The following is a 13,016-nucleotide window of genomic DNA, read 5'->3' as shown; positions in this document are numbered from 1 at the left end:
TAGGACACAGGTCCATCTGGACAGGGCCAACTTAACCCTTCATCCTTCCAAGGGCAATACATTGCGAACCATTAATTTGGGTAACAAAACCTATTATAAACATTAGTAGAGTGAAGCCATCGTGAAACTATACAAAAATATTAATTTTTGATGTCATTGGATGCACCTGGGCCTTCTATAAACCCTGTACATTACGCAAAAGGTTTATGTAAGGCTCATATAAAAACCAGAGCAAAGATCATGGACAAAATATGGTCATCCTCGGTTGTACACAAAGAAACCGCAGATAAGCATGTTCGTCAATCATCATAAAAACAGGGATGTCAACATCTTCCTTCAGATAATAAGTGCATTTTGAAGTTGCAGGATGATTTCTGGCTGCATGTGTCTAACCTATTTTCCATTTCAAACTATAGCATCCTTCCAAGGACCCGATTTGTACTTGAGAACTTAATAAAATGCCATTACCTTTTGTCCTCCCTCCACAGTGCTATCTAACTGAGGTTCTACTGCCACACAGAGACAGACATTCCCTATGCAGCTACTAAAACATGGACGTTTACCTCTGTCCCTTATCCCGGAGGCATACGCCACCACCTCTCCCAAGTAACTTCCCGTTTTTGTTGTTGTCTGGAGAGACACCTTGTACAGCGCTAACACAGGGCTGCTGCCAGAGTCAGAAGACAGGATGAACCGCAGCAGCTCAGTTGTGGGTCCCAGTGAGAGCGCCACTACATCCCACTCCACTATGGATGGTTGTGCTATTGCAAACTGGGGCAGCGGAACGGGTAGTACAGAGTGGGGGCGAAGAAGGCGCTGTTGAAGTCTTGCCCCAGTGACCAGCCTAAAGTTCACGCTGTTGCAAATCAAGGGCCACTCTATTGATCAATTACAATACATCTTGGAGAAATAGTGGCACTGTTGCAGTCCACCCACGGGAGAATCCATGAAGAGCAGGAGCACGCTTGCATGTCTTTCCTCTCTGGTGGGTTCAGCTGGATTGTGGATACAAGCAAGGGAGGCTTGGTTGAATCTGGGGTTGTGTTTAGTTTGGTCCCCTCAATGTTGGGGTTATGGTCAGTGCTGTTTTTTTATTCTTTTTCGTGGAATCCTAGTTTTTTTACTAAATTCCGGTGTCAGGGATAACTTTGCCGCTATGCGATGGATTGCTGTGTCACGTCATGGCTCGTGTGTTTCTGTATCACAGTGGTTCTGTCCGATTACATTGCTATTTGAGGGCTCTTCTTGCCCGACTCTCCATACTCCAGGGTATCAGTGTGTGGGATCAGTACAGCTGTTAGTATAGGCCGATGATAGTACAGTGGCAATAAGGGAAGACAAAAAGTAATGTTCCATTATTTAGGGTAATGTATTACTCTAGTCCTCCCGACTTGTCACAGTATTAACATCCCCCACCCACCCGGTTCACTATACCCTCTACCTATCTAGCTGGTGTGTACAGTTAGGTTAGATTTTCACTTCTATGCTTAATCTTTCTCACCTGTGACGCCACCAGTGCTTTTTGCTGGACTTGGTCATTATCTTTTCATGCTCCTGGGGGAGTGGGAATCTTTTCCCCCACTTACCTTGTCTTTTACTCTTTTTATGTCTCTCCATAATGGATTTTTGAATTTATCCTTTACTATCACTTTTCGGGCATTTACATTTTATTGTTCCAGCACACAGCACTTTCTGTGCAGTGTTGCCCTTCAGGTTTCCTTTTTTATTTTCTCTTGATTTGCCTTGTGTGAATTTAAGTTCCCAAGGGTAGAGAGGGATTTTCATCCTGTTTACATTTTACTTTGTGAGATCAGCACACCCCACCTTATGTCGAGTGCTGGGGAGATGCATATTAACTAATGTGACTTCCAATATCTGGCCTAAATCTCATTCTATCATGGCTTACATATTCCAATATGAAGAGGAACTATTCAAATTAGGATATTGCTGCAAAGAAATTGAAAGTAAAAAAGCCAAATACCCTATTGAAAATAAAAATGCGATTACAATGGCAGCTACTATGGGTTTACTAGTGCAAACGGATAGTGGTCTTCCGTTTAAGAGACCACAGACGCTGACGAGTGAAGTAAAAACACTTCCCAATGAAGTGACAAAGGTAACCCAATGTGATGAATACCGGGACAAAGTGGGATACTGGCAATGGTTACCCAAAGTTTCTAAGGCCCACTTTTCTGAAATATCCTGATAACATTAGTGTTTTGTGTTCTTGGAACACTAGAGGCTTTGCCCATCTCTCAGCTGAAGGTGGGCTTTTAGCCAACATCAATCTGTTTAAAATAGTTGCTTTACAAGAGACATGGATGACCGAATCCTGTGAGATAGATGGTCGAAGCACACTCCAGGTACTGGCAATCAAGGGTCCAGTAGGAAGACCATGCCTTGGTCTACTAGTGACAGTCCACCATCCATGGCGCCTATCGTCAATGTCGTCAACATCCATGAAACAAATGGGAATAATTAACTGAGCCTAAAAGGGCATGACCGCATTCTGCTAGTCAATGTTTATGACCCCACCCAACACTGTGGCAGCCAAAAACAATGATCCCCTTTCTCACTGCTCCTGTAACATTTCTGTCACAGTGACAAGCTATTATGCTTGGTGGCAGTGGATATCCTTTTATGACTTTTCTCTAATGGCGGCTTCTTTCTTTTGGTGCCATTTTTAATGTGCTTGTCCTTTCTTGGTCCTTCTGCCGTCCTGGGTGGGGAAGGTCCTGGTTGAAGTTTGGCTTCGGTGGGAAACCTTTGTGTAGCCACCGAGGCTCCATAGTGTCTGTGAAGGGAGGAAGTGAGGTAGGAGTCCAAAACTGTGCACTCCTCCTGTCTTCTGGTGTGCCCGAGCGAAACCATTTCCCAATGGGGGAGCCATACAGTGGGAGACATTTTCTGCCTGATCCCAGATTTTGGAAAATCCAGGCCAAATCCAGCACTGCTGATGCAAATTCAATGTCCTGCCTAAAATAGCATCTACTGTTGGGTCAGTTCAAATTTCAAGAATTGAGGGTTCTTTGGGGCATCTTGACACAATCTCAAAATCTAGTTCTCACTAACAGAAAACAATAAAATGGATTCATGTTCCCACGAGATACACAATGAATACACCTGATAAACATTCCACAGGAGATTACTATTACTTAGAGAATCAACAGGCCAGGCGCTGTTAACTGCCTAGCCTAGCCTTGCCTGGGGTCAAGGTGCCAACATGCAGATATGAAATCTGCACTCTGGACCCATTTGGGCAACGCTTACCGTAAATCCACCTGTGCGAGAAATGAGTCTTGTGCAAACAGCGCAGAAACCACTAAAACCAGGTGACGTACACTTGTGCTGGATATTATGCAAGCCCAAAACGCTCTTCTGCCTTTCCTTCTGGGAACTCTAACTGAACGCAACAAGGCCCCCAACTCAGAAATATAGGGCAACTAACACTGACTTTCACATATTTCCCAGTGCAGTTGTCTCTAAATAATTTAAATAATCGGTCAGCTAAAAAAAGAACAAATGACACAAGGTGGGTTGTTTCAAAATGCATTGTTCTGGTTATCCTTACAATCTGACACCAAGCCAATCTGGGTTTGGAATGGCAAAATATTTCCGCTTAGGTCATTCTATCTGGCATATCGTATTAGCCAAAAGTCGAATGCCCTAGTTTTGTTAAATGTTCTTCCCAGGGCGCTTTGTTCTTTGTTTGAGAGGTTTTATAAAAGTGCTATGTAAGCAGACAACGTTACCATCTCTCACAAGTGTCTGCTATCGCAAGTGGCGCAACAGGTTCCATACCACGTTGACGACCGCAGTGTGGCTTTCCACGAGGAATCCATCCCAGCAAAAGACTTCCTTCCCTGCGGCTATTGTAGGTCCCCTGTGGTTAGTGAAATTCTATCAGACTGCATTCCAAAGCAAAAACAAAACACTCGCAGTCAAGTATTCAAATCCCTGCAGCAGCCTGACCTTCTGCCAAGCCATGAACGACTACACAAATGTTTGTGATACAGTTGTTGTGAAGCTACTTTTGAGAACCTCAAATTGAACTAAAGGGGCTGAGCGTCATAACGCTAACAATGTAAGGCGTCATGCTGAATTTTTCCAGCTTTTAAACACTAATAATAGCGCTACTATTACCAGAATTAATGGTAGTCAATGTATTGATCTTGGAAAGATGAAGGGCCTATTTGGTCATACTGAGATACTACTTAAAAAGTGCAAACTTGTCCAGTGTCAAAAGGAGAGAGCTGTGAAGGCATCATGAAGTAAATCACAGACAACAGACTCAACCTTCAAAATAAAATAGCTTTATTAAATTAAATGTCAGGATGGTAGAAGGCCTAACTTGCCCTACGCTATTGTGGGATTTCCCTACCTGAACGAAACTAAGGAACGCCTGAGTCAAACAGTCTAACTTAAAAGTCTGTCTGTGTTCAAAACATATCTTTGCCCTCACAACTAAAGCTAAACAAAGTATAGGGATGTCAATAACAAAAGAAACAGTGTTCAAACAAAGTTCAGAGTTTCATCCAGCTCCTAGCTTCCTTCTCAGCTCCGCTTCCCCAAGTTAAAGAAAGTTCTACAAACGTCTTGAGACTACCTTTCCCAAATTCACACAGTTGCACAGTTCCTTTGCCTTACCTTCCCCAAGTTCAGGGCAACACAGTTCCAATGAATATGGGTCGTGAGGCTCCATCCTAAAGACAACATTACAGTTCATCAAGCCTCAGGGTTCCCTTCCCCAAGACTCCAACGCATCCACGTATGCTTGGTTTCAAACTGCCAATGTTCAACCCAACTCCAGGTCAACTTGACACTCCTTATGGATGACATGAATGAACAGTTCAAGTAAAATGCTCCGTTTTGGTTTGTTTCACAGATCTATATCTGTCACCAGTGAGACTTCCCTGGTCTAGGCGCAGTTGTCAGACCACACTGTCCGGTTCTATGTGATATGTGCATTTTAAAGACCGAAGACAAAAAAATCTGATTTGTTTTATTACCTTTTTGTGTGGCAATATGACATACTCCCGCCTGCACCCAGCCCTCCCAAGGTGATCCCATATCCAACCTCTCCTGCCGGTTATGTAAAACGGAGGGGTTAGGTGGGGGAGGATTCATCCCCCAGCCCAAAGCCCTGTTTCCCCACCCACCACTGCCTTCCCAGCAAACACACACCAAGTCCACGCACATCCGTACACACAAACACTCACGCAGACACACGCACAGACTAACCTGTCAGCCCCTGCACGGGCTTGTGTGTAGCAGGGGCTGACAGTTCTATTTAGATTGAAAGCACTGTGCATTCACAGAGCGGTCATCCTAAAGCGATCTTTTTAGTTTTCGATCAAGTGTTCACCTAGTAGCCACGGTCCAACCATCACAGGTCGCGCAACCAGGATCCATAGGTTTCAGCCCACACAGGTCCTTCTGTATTAACCCCTGTATACAGATTCACATTCACTTAGATCCTCCTTATTGGCTTTCTGTGTAGGTTCACACTTTGTTGACCTCTCCCGATTAGCCTCCTTGCTTTGCTACAATGTGGCACACAACTTCTGCCAGTCTTTGGCTTTGCCACATGGTGGCTATTCATAAAGTTAACTTGACGTTGCCAATTCACTGTGTGGTGGTCTTATTTGCTCCCCATCTTTGTTAGGCTCTTTCATATTTGCGCTCTTTTAAATGGGCACCTTCCCATTTGCCTTTTATCATCTCGTAGGTTTGCCCACAATGTTTTATTCAGTTCGGTATTCAATATTTGTTTAATACTTCCTTTTCAAGTGTTCACTATTTGCTTAAAATGTTTCACTCTGCTGTCCAAAACTATGTTCAATTACTTTCGGGTAATTCGACATTCATACATTTTCTTATTTCAGTTCATTCAGCATTTTCAGAACACACAGCAGCATTAGCGGAACACTCTATCTAGACAGAGTGTTCCCTTACACTCACCAGGTATGCACGACCGCTCTCTGCAGCTTCGACGGTTCTCCCTCTGATCCTCCTGGATCCACGAGCTTCGCCTGCCTTGTGGCAGCCACCAAGAGCTTCCCACGCTTTTATCAGCAAACGGAGCTCAGCCGAAATGTAGACCCTTTCATGGCCCGCACTCAGCTTAGGCATCTCTTTCTCCTGAATAACACGGCTGCCAGTCCTGGCTCTGACTTTTTCCTCTCCAGTTTGTTTCCGCCCCTTGCTCCCTTTGCTCACCTCTTCTACTCCCTAGGAATATTAAGAGCCCACAGGTGTGGGTTAATAGGATCAATTGCCTGACCTCCAGTCAACTTATTAGTGGGACATGCCCGACTTCCCCAATGGTGTTCATTCACAGTCTTCTTCTTCGTCTCAGTACCAGAGTGGTGAAAACACCTATTGGTGTTCACAACTCCTAGTCCCACTTCCTAGTCTCAGTACTGCCACGTATGTCAAATAGGGGAAAATGAGGGGAGATGTCTTATAGTAGCCCATAAAGGCAGAGGTAGGGTTAGGTTGGTTTTCAGAGGGAAAAGGGGGATACCATGTCTCGCCTATGGGTACCCCACTCCCAATCCCCAAGCGCCCTCCACCCAGGTGATCTTCCCTCGCTTCTCCACCCCCAGGGTCAGGATCCAAAAGCGATGGCCTTGCCCTGGCCACCTGAGAAGAGGATCCAGGGGGAGTAGGAGTGAGGATACCCTCAGGTTTCTCACAGAGCTCCAACTGTGAGCTGTCCACATGGCACCATGTTGGAATGCTGATATCTTCTCAGCTAATGCCTATGTAGGCGAGGCCTCTCTGGAGGTTCAAGATGTCAGAATAGTTTGAAAGAAAGAGCATAGCTGGCAACTGTGCTAAGCACAAGGCACCAGATCTCAAACTGGAAATTATAACTTATTCAAAATAGCCAACAAAAATCAGTGTATTTTTTCTTTTACAGACGATTACCTGGAAGGCTACCTTCTGAATACGAGGACAATGGCCCTGGAAGAAGAGACCATTGATAAGCATCATTGCATTCTGAACTGCACCCATCAACACAGCAGCAAAGCCACCTTACATGTTTCCAATCCCCCACTAACCCAACTCACCCCCTCTCGTTCAGATCCGCCTGGAGATCATGAAAATGGCCGCAGTACATGGTATATATCCCAGTAACAAACATATGATTGTCCTTCTACAATAGTAGAAACAAACTAAAACAAGGGAATGGAATGCTTTGCAAAGCAATTCAGAGTGGTTGAGCAGCACAGTCCCTGCCATTTCCATCAATCGTTTTCAGGTTTTCTCATCTAGCCATGTTCTGCCAGCATAGAAAGATGCCTTGGCAAAGGAGGAGAAAACATATCATGCGTACAACAATACATTAGATATCAATGGAATCCAAGAAAGGCCAAAAACTTAAAGGGGCACCTGGCAATTCCCTGATCCCTCCAGGTGATAACATGCATCTATATATCAAAATACTGGGAGAGCCCGGATATAATGTGACCCACTACTTTATTACACTTATTATCTGTACCAAAAACAATTTACATATATTGAATCAACAAATAACACAGGATAGTAAACAACATACATTTCAATTACTTATAGGACGAGTATACAAACAGAAGATTGAATCCAAGCTCGACAGCCACTAAACATTCTCTGGAGCAGTGTATTACTACATATTCCCAATTAATCAGGTTCAATAGTGTTATGAACTGAGCACTGTGTGGTGATACAATTGTCGAAACGACTGTTTCGTCCCTTCAGCAATGGTGGACTGCTGTAAATTGAATTCATCGGCCTTCATCAGGACGGGGAATTGTAAGGCAATCTCATTCAAGAGGTTTCCTGCGATAATTGTGCTCGTAAAACTCTGGCATGTGCGTTGCAAATTTCTGATCGTAGTGACCTGTGGGTCAAGCAGTCCACTTCAGTTGGGCTCTGCAATACAGAATATCTGGGCGGCAAGTGGCCACGTATCAGTTCACGAGTGCGGCAAACGTCCCTTGGTCGGTGATCAGTGGACTGAATTGGACTGCTTGACCCACGGGTCACTACTATCAGAAATTTGCAACACACTACCATGAATTTGCATCCCACGTGCCAGATTTGTACAAGCACAATCATCATCATCATCGTGAAACTACGCAGAACCAGGAAATTCAAAGGGCGAGTAGCATGCAAGTCGCATTGTATTCATTGCTGCACCATGCAGTAGTACATTCAATGTACAGGACCAGAGTAATTATATCCTATTTGGTCTACTCAATACAATACCTCAAACATTCTCTCATTTCCCTTCCCACTTCCAAATTATTTTGTTTTCAAACTTTACTCTTTCAAGCTATGTTGAACTATAAACGAATTGGGCAGACTGCAAGGGTAAAGCCAGAGACCATGTTGGTCTATATTATATTAGAGGGTATTCGAGCAGACACGGTAAGTGGGGGTGTCCTAGGGTTGAGGGGAGAGTAGGCCAGGCTGGAAATAGTAAAGCCAGAGACCATGTTGGTCTATATTCTATTAATGGGTAATCGGGCAGACTCGGTAAGTGGGGGTGGCGTAGGGTTGAGTGGGCAGTTGGCCAGGCTGGAAATAGTAAAGCCAGAGACTGTGTAGCTGTAACCTGCCATTAAATTATGCAGTTTAATGTCACAGAAGGCCGAGCCCTTACCACCCATATGGCAGTAACATTCTAATACTTGCAGACTTCTTAGAATAAGACATGCGGTAGTAGCAAGTAACCCAGAGGTATTCTGATGCGAACATTCCCCCAATTCCGCCCCTATAGCTGGCTCAGTGGACCTATGCATCCACTATAGGGATCTGTGTAACTTCATGGTCACAGTTTCAAATCCCAGTAGGACCAGTCAGCCCTTCATCCTTTCGAGTTCAGTCAATAAAATGAATACCATTGAGTTGTGAAAAGAAATCCATTATCGACTATAGCGCCGAGAGGCCTCCATGAAGGGCAAGCATGTGCTTTAAATTATATAAAGCAGTGAAATCGGGAAAGGACACCGCTTTAATCAAAAATAATAAACGCAAAAAAAGTCCTTAAAGTTGTGACTAAAACTGAAATAATTCAGTATTTCCAACAAAGACAGCAAAGTCGCTTGCATTGCCTGTTCTATTCTTTAAATGAAATTGCAATCAAAGTCAAACTGAATCAGCATTCGGGGATCTTAAAACACACAGGCAGGTGTGAACACAAATGTGCTTTCCCAGCCCTGTGAACTGGAGCATGTATTTACATAAAGGGTAGATAAGTACTCTGAATCGCGAGGGGCTATGCGGTGCCGAGAATCTTCAGCCATTGTCTGGAACAGGATGGGTGTCACCGCCCGACCGCTCCGAGGCTCTATAAAGATACCAGACGCCTTCACGCCGTCTAGACTGCATTGCGCTTTCCTCATTTTCTCTAACCAACGCTAAACATAGCGTCCGTCCTAGGAGTGGAAGGCGTTTGAGAAAATGTGTCCAAGCAGCAGTTTGTAAACGGCTCCTGGGCGCTCTGCAACAACTGACACAAATACTTGTTTGCAGGAACGCCCACAACAGGATATTGTGAACTCGATCCGGTTTTAGGGGAAGGTTTACACACTGGATTGCAGTTTTTGTAGGCATCAGAGAAATCCTGTAAGGAGCAGGGGTATTTTACAGGAAACATGAGGCCAGGCAGCCAACACTTTGCAAGTCCAGTCCAGCGGCAGGGACAACCTTCCAAGGTCGAGAGATAAACGACCATAACACGGGGTAATAACATATGACTAAAGCCAGGGAAGGAAGTGGGCCTGAACAAGACGTGCTCCGGCAAAAGTCGTCTTGTCGGTGCGCCGTTCCGTGGAGACCGGGGGCCCCTCACACCTTATTAAAGGCCTGGTCCATAACTCCCTATAGTGCCATTGTTGTGGTTGTATAGAGCAATATTTTTTGCTTACATCCTGGATTGTCATTTCATCAGACTTTGCAGGGGGTGCTGGGTGTCAAACCCGTCACCTCCACAAATCACACAGATCTTCAACATGAACTTACTCAAGTAAGCCACCCTACTGCTCTACTGCTCGTGCAAATGCTGTAGATTCGCAAGGAGCTGCCTGCTAGGCTGCTTTACCCCGAGAAAAGGCGCTAGGCATTCCCCACCATCCTATCGGTAGATCACAACACACTTAACAAAGCATGACAAACATTGTAAAACATGTAATTCAGGTGTAGATATTTGCCACAATTGTAGTTCCTATGTTGCCAAGCTGCAACCCGGCGATGTAAACATGGAAATCCCTACTTTGCTGTTGGCAGCCCCTTGCATTTAAGCATGCCAATTTCTCACTTTAAAGAAAAGTAGATATACATTTCTGCTAGTTTTAGTAGTGCTTTGTTTGTGCCGGTTATCAATGTTCATTAACATGCAGCCAATTGAGTTTCAGATAAAAATAGCATATCAGCAGGGTTGTGTGAGATCATCATGGTCAAAATGTGTGTGACGTCACTTCCGCAGGGTTTGATTTGATGCCATGAGGCCACTGATCAGGGTGGCAGCATTATACCTGGACCAGGGTTCTGGGCCACCTATCCATAACACCTGACACGTTCTGAATGAAGTCCTGAGGCCTACCTCTTCCTCCAGTTTCACCACCTTGGCTTGTGCGTTGCTAAGTGCCTGGTCCCGGATCTCGATGTGCCTTCGCTGGTCATCGGTGGTGCAGCGCAACGCTGCCAAGTCGCCCTCCAACTTCTCCTTGTCCCTCTGGGTCTCTTTGTCTAACAGCCACCGCAACAATAAAACAGACCGGTCACACAATTAGACAACAAATTCAGAAGCAAACAAAACCAACGGATTTAGAAAAAATAAACTATGAACGGGAGAAGGGGGTGGTGGGGCCAGCGTGAGAAAGATGCCAGAAACACTAAATTAGGCAGAGGCAGTGATCTGTGAACATTTGCATTAGCCATCCCAATCCAAGCAAGTTAGCAAAAGTGTGTGGGATTATGCAAGGGGTGGCTCTCTGTACATCCTTTCCCCAGCCAGGACAGTTTTATGTTAAAATAAAAAGCCAAACGTTTCTCATCAGAATGTACGCATAACGTGTCACCCCATCAGACCAGTGGCGCAAGAGAAGAAATATTAAGCTCCACATCGGACATACACTTGCGCCGTCCTGCGGCACACTCTAGCAAGCGGTGTTCCAGCAGCCCAAGTGGCACAGACACGTTCAGCGAAGGAAGAGCCACACCGGAACGTTGCCAATATACATATCTCCAGGAGGAAAATCACTTAGCTGCACTCCAGTGTTTGCAATTAGGTCTGGAGGCAATATAGTGTTTCCAGCATGCCAAAAAATGTGCAGAATCGCCACCTGCTCACAAGCGCAGAGGGCATCCTATTACAAAAGTCAAGCGCTATATGCCAGGTAGATCAAGCCTTTCCCCTCATGGGGCTTACTGGACGATCCCACTCTCTCATCCTACAAGGCTCGTGGGAGTCTTGCACATACATGTGAACACAGAAACGTAGGGATATCCAGTCATAACATCTTATATTTTTTTAATCATCCTTATAAACCGCAGGAGATCTAATTAGCAGCCATAGAGAAAAATGTTCAGCAAAATGTCAGGTGGCTAGGAAAAATAAAGATGAAATAGCCACATTGGCCGATTAGCAAAACATGCACAGCCACAGCTGCTGGTCTACAGAGGGCCAGTGGCAAGAACAGTAATTGTGATGTCCATTCTGTGGCCGTTGCTCTAGTTGGGCGACTCAAACTTGGGTTATGAGAGATAAATAGACTCACGGCCATGATCCCAGAGTTCACTCATAAGGGAATCCCACAGAATTTGAGGAGCAAGGGAAGGATCGAGGAGGACAAAATGATACACTAAATTATTTGGTTCCAAGAGGTTACCACAGAGGGGCAGAATATTGGCAGGACTCGGAACCAGCACTCCCAGATAGTAGTAGAAAAGCTCAGGAAGAACGTCAAGAGTGAAGTGAAACTGACGTAGGGACAGCTACCATCTTGGGCACCAACAGAACGTGACACTAAACAATAGTATTCAAAAGAAAAGGCTGTGTGCAGGAAAGGTTGAAGACATTCTGATTCATCTTTAAGAAGCTTCTTAAAGTAATGTGCCCAAAAACGTATTGGTGATTTGGAACGCTCCATGTGGCGGCGGCCTTTGCTGTGAGCCAAGAGAGGAATGGAAAGGGGGGACGTGGTAGGCAAGGGGGTGGAGAGGTTGGGAGAAGTGGCTTGAAAGGAGGCAGTGCAAGACAGAGGTTACAAGAGTGAGACATGAAGGAGACATCTTTTGCAGCGTAATGTATGCCGTGTTCCATTAGAACATGAAGTTCCAAGGAAAGTGATTGTCGTCGCTGGAACGGGAAGGCCTGCTCATCCTCCTTAGGAGATGGGATGAGGCTGGGCACCTCCTTCCTTCTATTGCAAAGTAGTATCAATCCGGTATACCAGCCAGAACAGTCTCCTGTTTCCATGCAAAGGATTACGGCATCCCGATCAAAGTAATAAGAAAAATGAAAATAAAATATTTTGATATTAGACACAGAAACTAGGTGGAAGAGGTGTGTGCGTTTCCAAGCAAACTTTATACTTAATATTCTTTGCTTAAAGTAAACAGGGCGGGCAAAACTGGCACCCAATGAAGAATGCTAACTGAACAGTAAACGACAAGAGCAAATATGTATAATTACGAGGAATAATAAGCTTGTACGGTCACCGCCGCCCTTGCTAGACTGCAATCCAGTCGAATGGGAATATTTATACAACAAAGGAATTCACAACACCGGAGCACCCGAAGCCATTTCCACCCAGCAACGACACCGGAAAAACTGCATTCCACACACTAATATTCCATGATGACAAAGGAATGAGGGCAGGGAGTGGAAGTCTTGTAAACAAGAACAAACCGAACCACCATGTGGGCGGACGGGTATTTACATTATGATGCCGATGCAGGCGCGTGTGAACAGGAGTGAGGTGACGAAGTAACGAGCAGAAATCCGGTCCTCCTGACCGGGACAG

At 45.0% G+C, this 13,016-nt stretch overlaps 1 protein-coding gene across 4 annotated transcripts in view; it reads right to left on the bottom strand.

Annotated features, from left to right (window-relative positions):
- Positions 1-13,016, bottom strand: part of AMOT (angiomotin) — a 223,220-nt gene that overhangs the window by 72,135 nt on the left and 138,069 nt on the right. For all 4 annotated transcript variants that reach the window (XM_069612592.1, XM_069612591.1, XM_069612590.1 and 1 more), the window contains one exon: positions 10,592-10,737. In XM_069612592.1, the coding sequence (XP_069468693.1) occupies positions 10,592-10,737 (146 nt within the window). The remainder of the gene's footprint in view (positions 1-10,591; positions 10,738-13,016) is intronic.

The sequence above is a fragment of the Ambystoma mexicanum genome, chromosome 5p (assembly GCF_040938575.1).
Source record: "Ambystoma mexicanum isolate Mex_15411 chromosome 5p, UKY_AmexF1_1, whole genome shotgun sequence".
Classification (NCBI taxonomy): domain Eukaryota; kingdom Metazoa; phylum Chordata; class Amphibia; order Caudata; family Ambystomatidae; genus Ambystoma; species Ambystoma mexicanum.
Note: the sequence above shows the minus strand (reverse complement) of the source record. Positions and strands in the feature narration are given on the sequence as shown.